This window comes from Eupeodes corollae, chromosome 3 (genome assembly GCF_945859685.1).
Source record: "Eupeodes corollae chromosome 3, idEupCoro1.1, whole genome shotgun sequence".
NCBI lineage: Eukaryota > Metazoa > Arthropoda > Insecta > Diptera > Syrphidae > Eupeodes > Eupeodes corollae.
The window spans coordinates 71,432,975-71,450,713 of record NC_079149.1 but is presented as its reverse complement, the minus strand read 5'-3'; the positions used below and the strand labels follow the sequence as shown (position 1 = coordinate 71,450,713).

The 17,739-nt window shown below is 30.3% G+C and overlaps 2 protein-coding genes across 4 annotated transcripts; one reads left to right on the top strand and one right to left on the bottom strand.

Moving 5' to 3' along the window:
- Positions 1 to 3,149: 3,149 nt before the first annotated feature.
- Positions 3,150 to 7,953, bottom strand: LOC129949878 (enoyl-CoA hydratase domain-containing protein 3, mitochondrial). Its single transcript, XM_056061586.1, has 7 exons — positions 7,794 to 7,953; positions 7,614 to 7,738; positions 5,559 to 5,694; positions 5,311 to 5,501; positions 5,118 to 5,242; positions 4,904 to 5,067; positions 3,150 to 3,333 (listed from the first exon to the last, which is right to left on the bottom strand). Exons 1-7 carry the CDS (start codon positions 7,830 to 7,832, stop codon positions 3,244 to 3,246), a joined length of 870 nt encoding a protein of 289 aa, XP_055917561.1. The 5' UTR covers positions 7,833 to 7,953; the 3' UTR covers positions 3,150 to 3,243.
- A 1,157-nt stretch (positions 7,954 to 9,110) lies between these two features.
- On the top strand, positions 9,111 to 16,050 carry LOC129949877 (sphingosine-1-phosphate lyase). Of its 3 annotated transcripts, none has more exons than XM_056061584.1 (7): positions 9,111 to 9,268; positions 9,659 to 9,890; positions 13,829 to 14,253; positions 14,313 to 14,549; positions 14,927 to 15,375; positions 15,436 to 15,582; positions 15,644 to 16,050. In XM_056061584.1, the coding sequence occupies exons 2-7, from the start codon at positions 9,752 to 9,754 to the stop codon at positions 15,864 to 15,866; spliced, it is 1,620 nt and encodes a 539-aa protein (XP_055917559.1). In that variant the 5' UTR covers positions 9,111 to 9,268; positions 9,659 to 9,751; the 3' UTR covers positions 15,867 to 16,050. The 3 variants fall into 3 exon arrangements, with proteins under 3 accessions (XP_055917559.1, XP_055917558.1, XP_055917560.1); XM_056061583.1 differs by having other exon boundaries at positions 9,117 to 9,417; XM_056061585.1 differs by lacking the exon at positions 9,111 to 9,268 and adding an exon at positions 9,456 to 9,474.
- Positions 16,051 to 17,739: the final 1,689 nt, after the last annotated feature.

Here is a 17,739-nt window from a genome sequence, read left to right as displayed (position 1 = left end):
CATCTTGATTAACGCTTCAATAAACACGGCGAAATGAAACACCAAAATTGTACTGAGTAAATATTTTTACATTTATTATTTCTAAAATTAATAAAAATAAAACAAACAAAACGTACAAAATAAAATGTATTTATTTTAGCTTTAAGTGAAATTTGTTTTATTGTAGAAAAAACCCATATAAATTTAAATACTCCTCTTGGAAGTAATGATGTATTACGATTCAAATTGCCTACCAGTTTATAATAATACACATGTTTTCTGTTAGATAAATCGAGTCTGTAGTATATAATATGTATGTATGCAGGAGTAATTTTGAAATTTATTATGAGATGAGTTCTTTCACTATTACACATACAGTTTCGACAGACAACGTTAGGCCGATTATATACATAAACTTCAAGAACACTTATACTTTATTCAACGGAACTTAATAATCAGATAAAATAATCCCAAATACCTTAGTTCAATCAGTTAAACCGTTCCAACCTCCAAATACCAGCTGTATTAAGAGAAACCACCTTCCACAACATCTATTCACTAATTAGAAGTCATATAGTCTTTTACTATAGCAACTTATAAGACTGGTCATCATCTACTGTTTCTTTATCTAGTTAAAGGCCACGAAAACACACATTAATAATCTAAATATTATAACATTACCCGTGTTTTGTTGGAAAATCTATCAATTCCCGGGTTTTTTTGGTATTCTATAAACAGTATAGTAGAAAATTCCCAAGAAAACTCATCGGCAGTAGCTAGATTTTTGTATTTAAAAAATTGGTACAACTGAAAGAAGATCTGTCAGAATAACAATAAAAATAAACACACAAATAGAAGAAAAAACTAATAAAATGGACAATTTTAAAGAAGAAATGGTAAGAAAACATCTGGAAATTGAGATTCTTTAAAAATAGTTCAATTACCAATTGCAGCTTTGACATAAAATACAAACTTCAAGAAGGGGGTTTGTTCGTAGACTACTACATTAACATGCGTAATTGAAGCGAGCTTGAAACTCATCTCCATTCTTTATATAACTGAATCTGATTAAAATGAGCTTGATTTGACTCGATCCCGGTAGCGGAGTCGATTAAAATTTTTTGAAGAAAAACCTGTGTGGAGAAGTTTATTTGCATGTTTGTGTACAAAAATATAGTTTTGTTTTAATCAAATTAAAATAAAAATCACATGGAGTAAGTACCGCATTTTTATATGTTGCTGAACTATTCAGTTCTTCATTGTTTAACACGAAAAGAAAAATCAAAAAACCATTTGCACCATTTGCTGTCAAACTTAATCATTTTTAACCATCCATCCGTAGAAAGATTCTACTTTAACTTTTATCGGTAGTATTCATACTTTGGATATTGTTTTTGTTATTCGTGTAAAATCCTATTATTTTCTTGATAGATTTTCCAAAGAAAAAAAAAACAAGTATAATAGTATAGTAGGATTTTACACGAATAACAAAAACAATATCCGCAGTATAAATACTATCTATAAAAGTTAAAGTTAAAGTCTGGTTTGAAATTTGTTAATTTATTCTGGCAAATATTCAATTGTATCAACTTTCAAATATCAATAAAAAACCGGACTACTGCAGATCGTTTTTTGGCAATTTCGCACTGTACTATGGTTGTGGATGATTTCTGTATGAAAAGGGCTATAATACGCATTTAAAAGGGTCACGGAAATGTTGTTCGCTAGTTTGTTAACACTGTTCAAAGAATAATGTTGTTTGATATCATCGTGTTTTTCTACATAGCGTCAATGAAAGTATTTATGTAACTGCAAATTTTTTAAAAATGAGATTTGATGCCATAATTCAAATTTAATCATACACAATGGCTGCGTTCAATCTCATGTTGGATAGGTTGATTTTTAAATACCTTGTTGAACAAGTTGGATAAATGTATTAAGATAGCTATAAAAAAAATAAAAATAACTTTCAGCTGTTCACAAAAAGCAGAGAAATATTTAAGCTTCGCAGTCAAAATTGTTTAAAGATAAAACATTTAATTGATACATCAACTGATAAGTCGGACGATGATGAATTGATAGGTGCGTAACAATTTAATAAATCAGAGATAACCTTAATGTGTAATCTATGTTAAATTTCCTTTTTAACTTCAGAATGCTGGACACTAGACTGGAGGTAAGACCTAGCAAATTGGTTATCTACAAAGCGAGAACAAAATAAGTCAATTTTGAAGTTTAAAAAAATATATCTTAATTACCATCTAAAATTCGGACATAAATAGCTTCTTCATCGTCTATTATGTACAGAATATCCCTCAAACTTTAACATACAAATAGCTGAAATCAATTTTCAAATTTCTTGAAATTCAACCATGTGGTGAATCAGCTGTTCTGTCAGATACCTACATACCCCGAAAATTCTTGGATACCTTTGGCTTCCTTTTTTGACACCTCAGTTGTTTTTGATCAGCTATTGGTCGCATTCACAAAGCTAGTGGCTACGTAGTCAAGGGATTCTGATTAGTATAATCTAACTACAAACGTAGTTGAAATTTCCCCTCCGACGTAGTGTACTAATTTCGGCTACAAAATTAGTGGAGAATGATTTTGACGTTTCACGATCAGCTGTTCGGTAAAAACACACGAATTCAAAATAAAATTAATCTTTTACTATATAAATACAAATATAAATCATTCAAATTGTGTCTTAAATTTGATTTATTATACAAAAGATAAGTTAAAATTATCAAATCAAAAATGTTTCTTATTTTATATATTTGCATTTGTCAACAATATGACAGTTCCAGATTGACTAGCTATTGACTACGTAGCCACTAGCTTTGATATCGCGCCCATTATTTTACACGTAAAACACTAACAAAAAGGTATCCGGATACCCTATCTGTCTGAGATTGAACGCAGCCTTTGTGTATTAAAATGTCAGTTTAAAAAAAAAACATGACCTCAACTCCCTCCCAATCTTGCGGTATAACCATTTTTAACATACCATTTCTCGACAGTACTTTGTCATTTCACACACACAAATGTCTGTGAGTGCATGTGTTTGTATGTACGTATGTACGTCCGTACGTTCAGTATACCATTTTTCGTAGTCCATTTCTCAAGACTCTCTCAATGTAAAATAAAATGGGAAGAAAAAAGATTTTCAATGAAAGTTTAAATTTAATTATGTATATTCATATAAAATATCACCACAACCAAATGCATTTTCTGTAGATTTAGCAAGTAGGTCAAATTTTTCGACTAGGAATGGCTCCATTTTGGTTTCCTCTTCTCCAAAAAGCTATTAAGTCCCTCTTTCCCATCGTTTAGACCAAGGTTTTTCACCATGACCTACAAAAAAAAACATGAAATTAAATTGGCCTCATACACTCCAGTCAAAAAAATAGTGCTTGTTTTGACAGTAGCATGTAATTCTTATAAAATGTTCATACTTTTAACGGAATTATGTTTGATAAACTTTATTTTACCCGTGTCTCATACATGTAAAACTTTACTTATATTTACTGTGTTTATTTAAACGGGACTTGTAAATAATTTCATATCAAATCAAAAAGACAAATTCCCACATGCTTTGTTACTTGGATGTGGGAGAAATTGGCCGAACAATTCTATCTTTCAAATATGATTCAATGACAAGTATATTTAATTAATTGTATTTTTTTTAATATTTATTTATTTACTTTCTTTGAATGCAATTTTTTCTATTAAAAAAAATCAATTGATAATATGTACAATATGAAAGTATATTTTCTCCACTTGATTATGATTCCAAAATAGCTCAATTAGTTTGGAAAGGCTTCAAGAAATCTTTATGAAGACACACGAGAATTTTACCAAAACTTCAGAATTATACACAAAAATAAAAGCGTGAATTCAAAATGATCACTAATTCAGTTTTGACGAATTGGAGAATTAAAGAAAACAAAAAACAAATTTGTGCTTCTCGCCACTAAACTTGATAAACGAATGATATACAAATTTATTGAAAATTTCAACACATCTTTCCTATGTGTCATTAGGCGTCTTTATACAAATTAATTTCAAATCATGATTCAAAATGATACGTGAACACATCAAAAATAATACATGTACCTATATATTTAATTTTTTTCAATGGAAATTTTTCAAAATCAGTTTGTTTAAAGCAATTCTAAAATGTATTTAAAATAAGTAAAGTATAGAACGTATAGATAATGCTTTAAATTAATGAATTTTGGTATTGGGAAGCTGAATTCGAAAATATATAAATTGTGATACATAAACCTGGCCTAACATAATGTACATATATAGTTTGAATACAAAATGGCAAGTAATATCAGTCTCCAATGTGAGTACTTTATTTTTCTTACAAACGTTGTGAAGAAATATAAAAGAAACTTTTTGCTCGAATTTAAAAAAATGATACAAATTTCCAAAACAAATTATATGTGTAAAATTAGCAAACAATTTTGTATAACTATTGGTGTACTTTAATAATAAAACAATGTTTTCTGAACACTAACATTTGACTAGCAAAAATCATTACAGAAAATGTATCTAGTATGAATAATAAGCTAAAGTATCTTTTCTACAATTTCGAATTTTAGAAAATTTGTTTGTATTTAAAATTATAAATGTAGTTATACATTTCAGCATGAAAAGGCGGTTGAATAACATGCTACTGTCAAATATCAAAAGTCATCTTATCCGGATCCGCACGACCTGTACCTGTAATTTCAGTCATAACATACTTAAATCAAAAATAAATAAATCTAAATTATTAAAGGAACGCAGTTGCACGAAGTAAAATATACATAATTGGGGATAACGAATTTCCGAGTATAAACAAATAGAAAATAAATTATGGCAATAGTACAGTAGTGTGAATTCGGATTCTTCAATTTCATTCCAACTTACGAACCTCAGAAGCTTTAACATAAGCATCAGATAAATTAAGCCCCATCTGGTTATAATAAAACTCTTTACCAAGTTGTATTACTGGCCGACTTTTGCTTTTAATTGAATCGCATATCTTGTTGACTTCTTCATCTAGCTTATCATTTTCGCATACTTCACTCACCAGACCTTCAAAGAATTTTTGTTTGTACTCGAACAAATCAATCATAATTAAATACCTGATATATAAGCGTCTTTGGCACTTATCGGAAATCCTGTAAAAAGCATATAAGATGACTTCATTCGAGGCATAACCCGAGATATTGCTACTGCTGGAGTGTGACAAAAAATACCGAAATTAGCTCTGAAAGAATTATGATGAAAAATAAATCTACGAAACTTTATTACTTATAAAATATGTAGTTTACTCACGCTGGGGTAGAAAAAGAACTTCTTTCTGTGCAAATTAGCAAATCACAAGATGCAACAAATTGACAACCTGCTGCAGCCGCTAAGCCATCGACTTTAGCTATGATTGGCACAGGAGCTTTTTGTATTTTATGAATCAACTCTGCACATTTATCGAAGACTTCACGTTGACAATCAGGACCTTTTTCAGGTTTCTTTTTAAAAATTTAATTAACAAAGAATTTCAGACGTAACGTGGTAAAAGAACTCACCAATTCATTTAAATTATGACCAGCGGAATAAACGGGACCAGTTGATGAAATGACAATACAACGCAGTGCTTCATCACTTACGTTTTTAGTTATTCCATTAAGAATCGATTCCATCATTGCCATGGAAAGAGGGTTCCTTTGTTAAAAACAAAATTTAACAGTTCTTATTATAAAATGGAAAATTGTATATTTAGTATCAAACCATCGGATTATCTTTAAAAAACTACTTTTTATGATTCAACTGCACTACAGTTATTGGCTTTAATATTAGTGACGGTGAAAAGTGTTTTCTGATTGACTTTATTGTTTTAAACAAATCTACAAATCTATGTCTCTTATTTGTATCCCTATTTTTTGTGAATATAAAAATAATGAACCAATTCACACTTTGTTGCAATCGCAACTTCAATGCGTTAGGAAACGCTCTTCACACCCATACCGCTTTCCTTAGACTTGGAGTTCTGGTGCCAATCTTCCAAGGACATTTCAAAATTAAAAAAAAAAAATATTTCAGGAATTAAAAGTTAACTTTCACACCGTATCTCAAATCTATTTACCAAGTAAATACTTGACTCAACTATCACTTTTTTCAAAACAGCTTGTAAACTCTCCACTCAAATAATCTTCGTCCTTGGCAGTGCTGTTTTTGGCCATTGGCATAATGCCAATCAGATGTTTTAAAAGCAGGGACCTTGCCAGTTGCGAACTTCTTGAGGAAATCCGAAGTTTTGTTTGTCTCGCCAAAAACAAAACCTTCGGCCACTTTCACTTAAGCCCCAGAATACTGAGCGGTGATGAGTGATTTGTAAGCAAGGAAGTTATCTGGATAAGTATAAAGTGTTCCTGTCGACATCGTTGCCCTTTGCCGGAGAGAAAGATATTTGGCATGTGTTCACATGGACCTGATGTGTCGATCAGTAAACCAATCGTTGACCACCTTGGTTATATGCTTTGGATCGGACGGGACTGTCATCATATTTTTTAAATGTCAAGATATGAAAATGAATCCATCTTTTTATCTATTTTACCCACTAATAATTTTAAGGTGTAATTGGAGTTGTAAGCATAAAAATAGAAGCTCCTTTTTGAAATGAGTTTTGACAATTGCTAAACAAGCTAATGATTTTCTTCTTTCGAAATGAAAGGTTTTTTCTGCTATCTCCACAATATAATTTAAATTTAGCATTGTTGTTTCGTCTTCTCACAATTTTTTGTAGCTGTATCATTTGAACTTGTAGTAGGGGTGGAATGGGCCACCGGAAAAAGCGAAGCATTATTCATTTTCGGTAACATCTGCTTGGAGTATTGCAAAGAAGCAAGGACTTTATGATCCGATCAAAAAGAAGCAGGTATCATGCAAAAATCCCTTTAGTTGAAGGCAAATCATACTATAAGTCTTTTAACTGTTCGAGGCATTAAATTTGAAAAACTTTGGGTCGTAATAGACACCTAAAAGCAAAATGCAATCTGCATATTGACGATTGATGAACAAACGTTCATTAGCATTAGGATATACAAGCTTAAGAAATTCTGTTGTGCATAAATTAAATAATAGACGAAATAAGCAAAAAAATGCTAATATTTAAAATTTGAAGTCTTTTTTGTGTCATAAAATTTGCATGTTGTAAAATCAACTAACATTTGAATATCATACAAAAAAAAATGACCATAAATAAGTTAAAGTTCTTTCACATATTTTAATTTAATATTTTAGAACTTAATAAAATAAACATGTCCGACACCTTGTTCTGTTTTATTTATATTCTCTGTTCGGGTTTTGAATAAAACCCTTTATTATAAAATGATACGTCGCTACACATTATTATGCACCACAAATGCTTGAAGAAGCTTTTGCTCAAGTTTTGAACATCTCTTGAACTCCTTATCTACAAACATTTGTATTTGTGTTTATTCAAATAATTATATATTAGTACCAATAAAACTCATATTTACCAAAAAACAAAAAACCTAATAATTTATGTACATATGTAGATAGAAGATATACCTACGTCACCTAAAATAATTAAAAAATAAGCAAAAGGAAACATATTGTACCTTGTTTTCGGTCTGTTAAGCTGAATTTCTCGAACTCCATCGTTTTCAGAAACAATTGTCAAATCATCGTTTTCAACAGGTGACTTCGAACTTGAAGTGTTTATAAAACGTACAGAGTTTAAGATCTAAAATAAAACAAAATATATCACTAAGAACATAACTAGAATTCAATCTACTTACTCTTGCTAAAGAAGAATTTCTCGAAATATAGCTCATCATTTCAAAAGTCAAACGAAAAAACAAGGATTATCCAAAACAACACAAATCAAAATGTTAAGTACTTCAGAGCCAAATTAAATGATTATGAGATGTGAGAAAGTGATATGTAAACCAAGAACACTCAAATAGAGAGTTTTGTACAAAAAAATATAGATTGTTTTTGGTTTTGTATTTAAACTTCAAATCGAAAATGGACTCGTTTAGCCACAATTCAATATTGAGTTTAGAGACAACGTCAGTTCTGATTATCAAATTTGGTTTTATACTGCTTTTCATCTTAATATTCAAATGAGAGTCATCCCGTGACTATTTAGGCAATAGTTATTAAAACTCTGGTTATAAATATTAAAAACATTATTTACATTGAACCCTTTTGGGAGGACTTATTGACATAAATGTTGGAATAAAATTCGTGTAATGATTTAATTCACTCTGCAGAACAAATTAACCATACAAGTTTGGGGAATTATATGTAGTTTTTATTTGGGAATATAATATTTTATAATAAAATACGAGTTTTGAAAATTTTTAACGAGATTTCTTTTTAAATCAGCCATTTTAAAAGAATGTAGAGGACGGCGAATGTGCAAACAAAATATTTTATGTTTATGGGTTTCGGCTTGTAGATCTTTATATAATCTGCATTCATAAAAATATTCTGTTTGCCTATCAAACTGAATTCTTTATTTTATAGAAAGGAAACTCAGGAATAAGTTTAACAGAAAAAACCTTGTATGGTTTCATTCTTCCATATGAATATGAAATGTCTTTGATATTAGGGTTCGAATGCACTCTTTTGATTTCAAATTGCAACCAACTTCGTGCATATTCTCTTTGTAAATCACAGGGATGAAAAGGTACCTTTCGACAATGATTGAAGATTTAAAGTTTTTCATACACTTTATGTATTTCAGTAGGGAATAATGTCATAGAAGAACATGAGTTTAATTTCGAAATTTAAATATAGCATTGTTAGTATAGACCTTTTCGAAAACTTTAATGCAAAGCATTTTATATGAAATTCGGAATTTTTTTATAGATTTAATCCCTAGAACACTCGAATCACACACAATGAGTAAGCTGAGAGCAAAAGAAATTAGATAACATCCATTTTAAAACCAGTGTATGTTATTAACTTTTCATTTTTTTTTGACATTTTTTGAAAAATTGTGCAGAATTCCTTAGTACTTTTTCTTGTACCATAAATATGTGGATGTAGAAATATATCGAAAAACTACTATTGTATTAACTTTTCCAACCGTGTTCAATATTGGGTTGTCAAAATCACCGAAACGATATTTATTTTGTGTTATTGATCAAACACTATTATTTGTAAATTGTAAATTAACATTTGTAAAAACTATTTACCTATACCCCAGGTTCTATGTGATTCAATAGAATTTTTATTATACCAGACATTGTTCTAATTCAAATCGGTAAAAAAAACAATCTATATTATGTCTTTATAAAATTCTGCAATAATGTTGAAGCCTTTTGAGATCATTCATGATCTAATAAAAGTCAACCAGAGCGATAACCGTCTACAGCTTCTTTGTTCATATTTTGATATAATAATGCTTGTATTGTAAGTTATTCCTTAAATATATATGTATGGTCAATTTAACAAAGTAATAACAAGCTGGTAACTATTGTTCTCATACAACATGAAAGCCTTTTAACTTGATTAAATCACTTTCTAATTCGCATTCTTATCACAAAAGATTTTTAAAAAATCAAATAAAAATGTTTTAATCTTGAATAATTGACTGATAGTCGGTTGACGATAAAAGCAGAGCAATAAACTAGAATTTTACACTTCTCTTTAGCTTGTTTTCAGTTTAACACCTTAAGTGAACAATTAAGTCACTAGTTCCGTTCAAAGCGATAAAACGAAAGAGATTCATAAATAACAATTTAAAATGGAAAACTGTGCAAAGGTCCTCACAAAAGGAATAAATAATGCATTTGGAAATCGGGAGCCATGGCAAATTATGACGATTACCGCAATAAACGTTCTTACCACAGTTTGGCTTTGGAACTTCATAAATCAGGATGAAAGTAAGTATTTGTTTATCGGTTCTTAATTTTAACCAATTCGAACCGGGATCGAGATTAAAGATTCAAAGCACTTTATCTAAGCACCTATTAACCTTGATATTTTTTTTTATAGTATGCCTTACCAGGTATATGAATTTAAGAACGAACCTTAAGTCATAACTTATGTTATCTGGGCTGATAACAAAAGCATGATACCACGTCCAAATAAATATATTATTTGCCCTGCATAAAATATTTAAAGTTTAAGAAGTGAGTGTTCAATTTCTTCACAGATAATGTTTACATAAAGGTATTATTAAATATGTATGCACCTATTTTTATATTGAGTATCAATAACCAAACGCACCTACACAAAAACTATTCACACTTACAGGCTCATTATATTGCTATTTGGAAATTACTTTACTGCTGCCTTATTTATGAAGTTTGACCCTATACAAAATTTTGTTTTGCACAAGTTTTCATATGAATAACGGGTATTTTTTACGTTATCAAATTGTTGAAAAAACATTTGGTGATCGCATTTTCTCGAATAGTAGCGTGGAATCTAAAATTGTGCGATTTAACACCGCTGGACTATTTCTTTAAGGAATTTCGATGAATAATAATAGCTATAATTTCTAGAAAAAAAAAACTTTCACTTTGCTTTCTTCGCTCCAAATTTTGTATTCATAGAAAACTATGCTTAACTTTGTTCTGTTAATCGGGCAGATAAATGAACTTCTAAAAATTGTATTCTTCAGAATTCGGAACTGATAGTATTTCTTAGTGTAATATACTAGCATTCAATAATATTATTATATTTTTTCTACATTAATGCATATGAATGCGAGGCTAAATTTTAGACTCGTTTCTAAACTTTCCATCATTTTAAAGATGTTAGATTGTCTTGTGTGTGATTTCCGACACGAGCTTGGAAAGGCAAATTTGGTTGAATTTACGAAATTCTGTATAAACTGTTTAGAAGATAATAAACAAATTCTTTTAGTAAGGTCAACTTAAAAATCCTCTTAAGAATACTTGAGTTCTATGGAATTAGTATCCCAATGTTGAATATGATTTGGTTCATATTTATTTGCTCGTAACCAATTTGTGATACTTTTAGCTTGAAGTTATACCCAAGTTTTCCCGGTGAACACCCATTATTTCAAACTCTCTGGGTATAGAGTGTTCATACAAATAGCAGTGGTTTTGATTTTACAACTTAAAAGTCAGAGCTGTAAAAGAATGCAATCATTTGGTATTTCATCGCGAAAAGTCCTATTCATTTAACTGAATTTTGGGAATGCATTAACATTGCTTAATGCAATACTTTAACTTCGAAAACAAATTCCCAGTTAATTTTGAAGTCTTTTGTAAAAAAATCATTTAGAGCAGTTAAAAGACTTAAAGTCAAAAGAATGCATTACTTTTTACTGCTTGCATTCTTGTAAGTCTTCTAAAAGTCTTTTACATTCTTTGCATTCATTAAGTCTTTTGATTGCATTCAATGTAATGCAGTCATATGAATGCTTTGAAGTCTTTTTACTGCTTGAAATCTTTTTATTGCTTGAAGTCTTTTGAGTGCTTTAAGTCTATCTATATAGTTTATCATCAGGTTCCTTACGACTAGCATTTACTTTGCTCTTTTGATTATTAAATTCATATTGCACTCGTAGTTAGCCTCACAAATACAAAGTCTATCAAAATTTTAAAAAAATATACAACAAAGGAAGGCTAATGTTGCACGTTGTTTTTAATAATAATTTAGTTTATATTTGAGTTAGTTTTTTTTTTGAAAAAGTGTTTCTCCTGTCCGAACTAAGAACACCTACACAAACGTCTTTTTTAGAAGCCACCTTATATGTTTTAGCCTATGATCACACCTTCTGCACAATACATTCATAAAAAGTAGTCTTTAGACTTCAAGCAGTAGAAAGACTTCAAGCAGTAAAAAGACTTCAAAGCATTCAAATGACTGCACTACATTGAATGCAATCAAAAGACTTAATGAATGCAAAGAATGTAAAAGACTTTTAAAAGACTTACAAGAATGCGAGCAGTAAAAAGTAATGCATTCTTTTGACTTTAAGTCTTTTAACTGCTCTAAATGATTTTTTTACAAAAGACTTAAAAATTTACTGTGATTTTTTTTTCGAAGTTAAGTACTGACATGAAGTCAAATTATTCAAAATGTAAGTCTTTTCAATCATTTAACTGCAATACAAAAATGATTGCATTTTTTACAGCTCTGTTAAAAGTGTTAAAAATTAATTTTTTTTTTTCGGTATTAAATATTTTACTATATACATTTTTAAGTATTTTTTACATACTAGCATATAAAAAATGAATAAATATTAGCTCAAAAATAAACTATGAGACGGTCAAAACACTGCACCGAAGAAATTCGAAAACTGCGTTTGGAGGGAAAAACCTACCAAAATATTCAAGACATCCTAGGCTGCTCAGCAAAAATGGGCAGTAAAGCCTTAAAATGGCAAAATAAACCGAAAACGCGAGGCCCAAAAAGGATGGCTGCTGAAAGAACTGACAGAAAAATTGTTCAATACGAAGGCGTCTTTTGTAAGCGATGTTACCAGCCCGAAGTCCACGCAAGGTACCATTCTTAACGAAAAGGCATGTGGCAAAGAGAATGGAGTTTGTTAAAGCACAAAGAGATTGGGCAAAAAAGAAATGGAGGAATGTTCTGTGGAGCGATGAAAGCAAAGTCGTCCTTTTTGGGTCCAAGCGTCGACGAGAATATGTGAGAAGACCCTAAAATGCAGCATAAAATCCACGGAACACTATAAAAATAGTGAAGCATGGTGGAGGAAAAATTGTGATATGGGCTTGCTTTTCATTTTACGGGGTCGGAGTTTGCCCAGAAGAAGTTATCCGTTATGGAGGTGCCCGCTCAATCCCCCGACCTTAACCCCATCGCAAATTTGTGGAGGATGTTAAGAACGCAGTTCATAAAGCAAAACCCAAGAACTCGAAAAAATTGTGGGAAGCAGTGCGTGATTCGTGAAATGCAATATCAGACAAGAGGTGTCAGGTTTTAGTGGACTCGATGCCACGTAGATGCGAAGCATCATAAAAAACAATGGTTATGCAACAAAGTACTAATTGTAAGCTAACATTATTTGTATACTTTTATATAACTTATTACAGTTTTTCTTACTTCTTACGTAACAGATCTAGCACTTTGTCATGCACTGCTCTTTTTTATGAACAGCCATATATTTAAAAAGCGGTTTTTACTGTGACAAGGCTAACGGTTAAAAATTAATAATACTTATTAACTGTTATAATGAATAAAATATATTAGTTTGTTATTAGAAGCTTAATGGAATATATTATAACGTTGATATTTAAGGAACACAACTGTATCCTTATACTCTTAAATCCCTTTACTGAAATATTTGTTGGAATATGCTTCCGTTGAATATAACTCAAAAACTCAATGTAATATACACAGGATTGAAAGTGTTCAAGGGAACTTTTTGCGCTTTGCTTTAAGAAAATTCTTCGGTAATGCTAAAACAATTCATCGTTCATATCAGTTTAAATGTTTGTTACTCGGAATGCAATTTCTGAATTTGCACAGAGAACTGTATATCGTAGTGTTCGTTCATGACATTCTTTTTAGTTTTGTAGACTGCTACTCTTATTCCTTAATATGCAACTTCGAAAGACAATTCCATTACTATTTGAGGTTGCACATAGATAGTCATACGGCTAACGAGACTCTTTAAGTATTTCTTGTAGATTTTTTAAACAGGCTTATTGTAACCTAGATATAAATTTAAATAAAATCGTTTTTAAGAAATTGTTTTTGGCTTATTTAACCCAAGCATTTATTTCTAGAACTTAAATTTTTAATTCAAAGTCTATTGATTATATATCGTAGAATAAGTAAATAAATGAAAATAAAAATAATTCAACAAATTTTTTTAAAGGTGTATACAGACGTACAAAAAAGTATTTCTTCCGTCTATTAAAAAAACTACCAATGGTTAAGGCACGCATCCAAAAAGAAATTGGTAGTACTCGTGATGAATTTCGAAAAGATATGGTCAAGAGATGTGACGGACTCGTTTACTCCCACAAATTACCTGAGAAAGGTTTTTCTAAAGAAGAAATTTTTGCCTTAGTTGACCAACACATACAAAAAGGTAACTACGATTGGCAAGATGGACGTGTTTCTGGGACTGTTTATGGATATGACCCAGATGTTGTTGACCTTATAACAAAAGTGTATGGAAAAGCATCATATACAAATCCCCTCCATCCTGATATATTTCCGGGGATATGTAAAATGGAAGCCGAAGTTGTGAAAATGATAAGTACATTATTCAATGGTGACGAAAATACATCTGGCACAGTATGTTTTTTGATTTACTAACTTAGTTAAACAATTCATTAAAATTGCTATATTTTTAGATGACTACAGGTGGTACTGAATCAATATTATTAGCATGCAAAGCATATAGGGACTATGCACGTGAAGTAAAGGGCATTACTAAACCAAATATGATTGTTCCAAAAAGCGCACATGCTGCTTTCGATAAAGCTGGACAGTTCCTGGGAATCCACGTGCGTTCAATAAAACTTAACCCAAAAACAACCGAAGTTGATCTTACGGCCTTTAAAAATGCAATTAATAGTAATACTATTATGGTAAGTTTAAATTCAATCATGTAGTTTTGTTTATGATTCAAAACACTGTGATTCTTAAAAGTGATTTTTAAGTAAATTATATGCACATTTACTGTTTTATTATTTTTATTTTAACATGGAGCAAACTTTCAACTGTTAGCATTTGGTTTCACACTAAGAACCACATATAATAGTAGAAGAAAAAACAGCTAAATATTCTTCTCAAAATCTATGGAGACAAAAACAAACTGTTAATAACTGGATTTTAATTATTTTTTAATTTTCTGTTGCAACTTTAAATCAAAATTAAAATTTATTAATACTATTGTTGTGCAATAGTATTTCATAAAATATTTTGATTATATTATATTTCGATAAAAAAAAAATATATTTTGTAGCTCGTTGGTTCCGCTCCAAATTTTCCATACGGAACAATGGACGATATTGAAGAAATTGGAAAGCTCGGAGCTTATTACAATATACCAGTGCACGTAGATGCATGTCTTGGTAGTTTTGTCATTGGTTACATGAAAAAAGCTGGCTACTATGTGAGACCCTTTGACTTCAGTGTCAAAGGAGTAACAAGTATTTCAGTGGATACTCATAAGTATGGATTTGCTCCAAAAGGATCTTCAGTCATTATATATACAGAGGAAAAGTTTCGTGATCATCAGTTTACCGTTACCACAGATTGGCCAGGTGGTGTCTACGGATCACCAACAGTCAATGGATCAAGAGCTGGTGGAATCATTGCAGCTTGTTGGGCTACAATGATGATGTTCGGGGAAGAGGGATATTTAGAAGCAACCAAGCGTATTTTAGATACTTCACGTTTCATTGAAGATGGGTAAAAACGCTGTTAATTTATCGACCATAACTTTATAAACCTAAAATAAATATTTTCAAGATTGCGAAAAATAAAAGGAATACATGTGATTGGAAAGCCCGCAACAACTGTAATTGCCATAGGGTCAGAAGTTTTTGAAATTTTTCGACTTTCCGACGCGCTTTCTAAAATAGGATGGAGTTTAAATATTTTACAATTTCCTTCTGGGTAAATCATAATTTTTTATTCGTGTTTTTTTTTTTTAAGTCTTATATATTTTTAAAAATAGTATTCACATTTGTGTAACGGATATGCATACCAAAAACGGAGTGGCCGCTAAGTTTTTAGCTGATACAGCTGCGAATGTTGCGGAAATTCTAAAAGATCCTGGTCGACCAGTGGAAGGTAAATTGGCAATTTATGGTGCTGCACAAACTATATCGGATCGCAGTCTTGTTGGCGATGTGACACGAAATTTCCTTTCTGCTCCTTACTACATTCCCGAAAATTAAAGAGTAAAAAAATGATAGTGATCATTTGTGATTCGAACTAAGCATTTACAAACTGTTTTCAGAAAAAGAGATGACTGCCAAGTTTTATTTGTATTAAATTGTTGTTTGCAAATCATTTACACAATGTTATTTTTTTAATTAAATTTTTTGAATAAAAACAGTAACATATCAATGTACATACAAATTTTTGTCAGTGTTTTTCTTCTATTTTGAAAAAAAAAATTAAATGTTTAAGGGCATCTATAGAAACTAAAATAATAGTATTTATAAAACGAATTGATCCGATTTTGAACTGTTTCATCGCTGCACAAAAAGATAATAGTTATTTTATGGTCCAATTCAAACATAATATATTCTGTGCTATTTATGCTCGTTGAGAGTAAATATTTAAGGCAAAATTGACAAGAGTCATGTTGAGCAATGTGGTTAACCTATTTTTGCTAACTTCATAAGTTGAAATATTAATGACGTTAAGACAGCTTATTCAATTTTATAAATCTATTATAACTTTGTTTCAAACTAGTTTTAGTTTTTTGAAATGCTTTAAGCTAATTTCAGAAGTGTAATAAATACAAAAGAAGAAATTGCTTGAAGCATGTTGAATATAAGATTATAAATCGAACATTCGACTTAAAAGAAACATTTGGTTTTTTATGTTATGTGTATTTGACCAATTATTTTATTTATATATAAGATATTTTGTTTGGCTCTTTTGGTCTTTTTGTTTTTGGAATGCAAATAAAAAACGTATTTCATTTTTGCCCAACGTTTCGTAAGTGTTCCTTACTTCTTCAGGTTTTCTTTATTCAATATTTCTTCAGCGGTGTCTTTATTCAATATTTTTCATTAAATCACATTAATTCTATTAATTTTACTCCCATTCCTGCATCCTTCCAAATGACGGCACTGACACAAAATTGAAAATTAATTAACAAAAAGAATATGAAATTAATAACAGACATAAACAAGAAAAACTATCAAATTAAACAGAATTGACACTTTATATCACAGAATGTTCGCAGGTACTTTTTTGATTATAATGCTTAAGCATAGCTTTGTTTTATATTGTCGATGTCTTCTTTTGTAGATTCAATAAAAGGTCAAACTAAGATGGATGAACTTTGATGTTCAAATAAAGGAACATGGAAATAAAATTCGTCAAACTAGTGGTTTCAAAAATATTCGCTTTCGGCTGAACATTCGATGCGCTTTTCATATTAAGGCCCCTTACCTTAAATTTGAAGTTTCAACTTAGACAATTAATGCCTAACACAGTTTATGAATATATTTTTTTGTTGAAAAATTCGGTTCTTCTGAGTTACTAAAGAAATAGGGAACATAAAATAAATAATTCACATTTTTATGATACGGACAAGTTACAAAATTAACATAATCATTCTCATGGAAATGCTTATGTTTCTTACACTTAGTTGTAAACATCGAACTTATTTTTCTAAAGTCTTATTCTTTGCGTTATATATTTAAACAGCTCATGATACGTAAATATTTACGAGTTGTAATTACAAATTGTTTGAATTTTAAGCTTTACTGATGTCTATGGCGGGACTAAAAGCACAAAGCTGCACTTCTTAATTCTATTCTGTTTTTATAGAAAATTCTGATTCTTTGTTTCATTCTAATTCCTAAGATGTTCTTACTATATCCCAAACATTTTTTATCTTCTTGACGCTCTGCACTGTTGTAATATTCTGGTATGTAATACAAACATTGGTCCCAGCTCAAAGTTCTCCATCACACATGTCAATACACTTCAAAAAATGTACAAAACAAAAAGTAAACAACATAAACCCGAAATAACTAAAAACTACATAGATGGGTATAGAACCACGCAGTACCTATAGGCTATGCATTC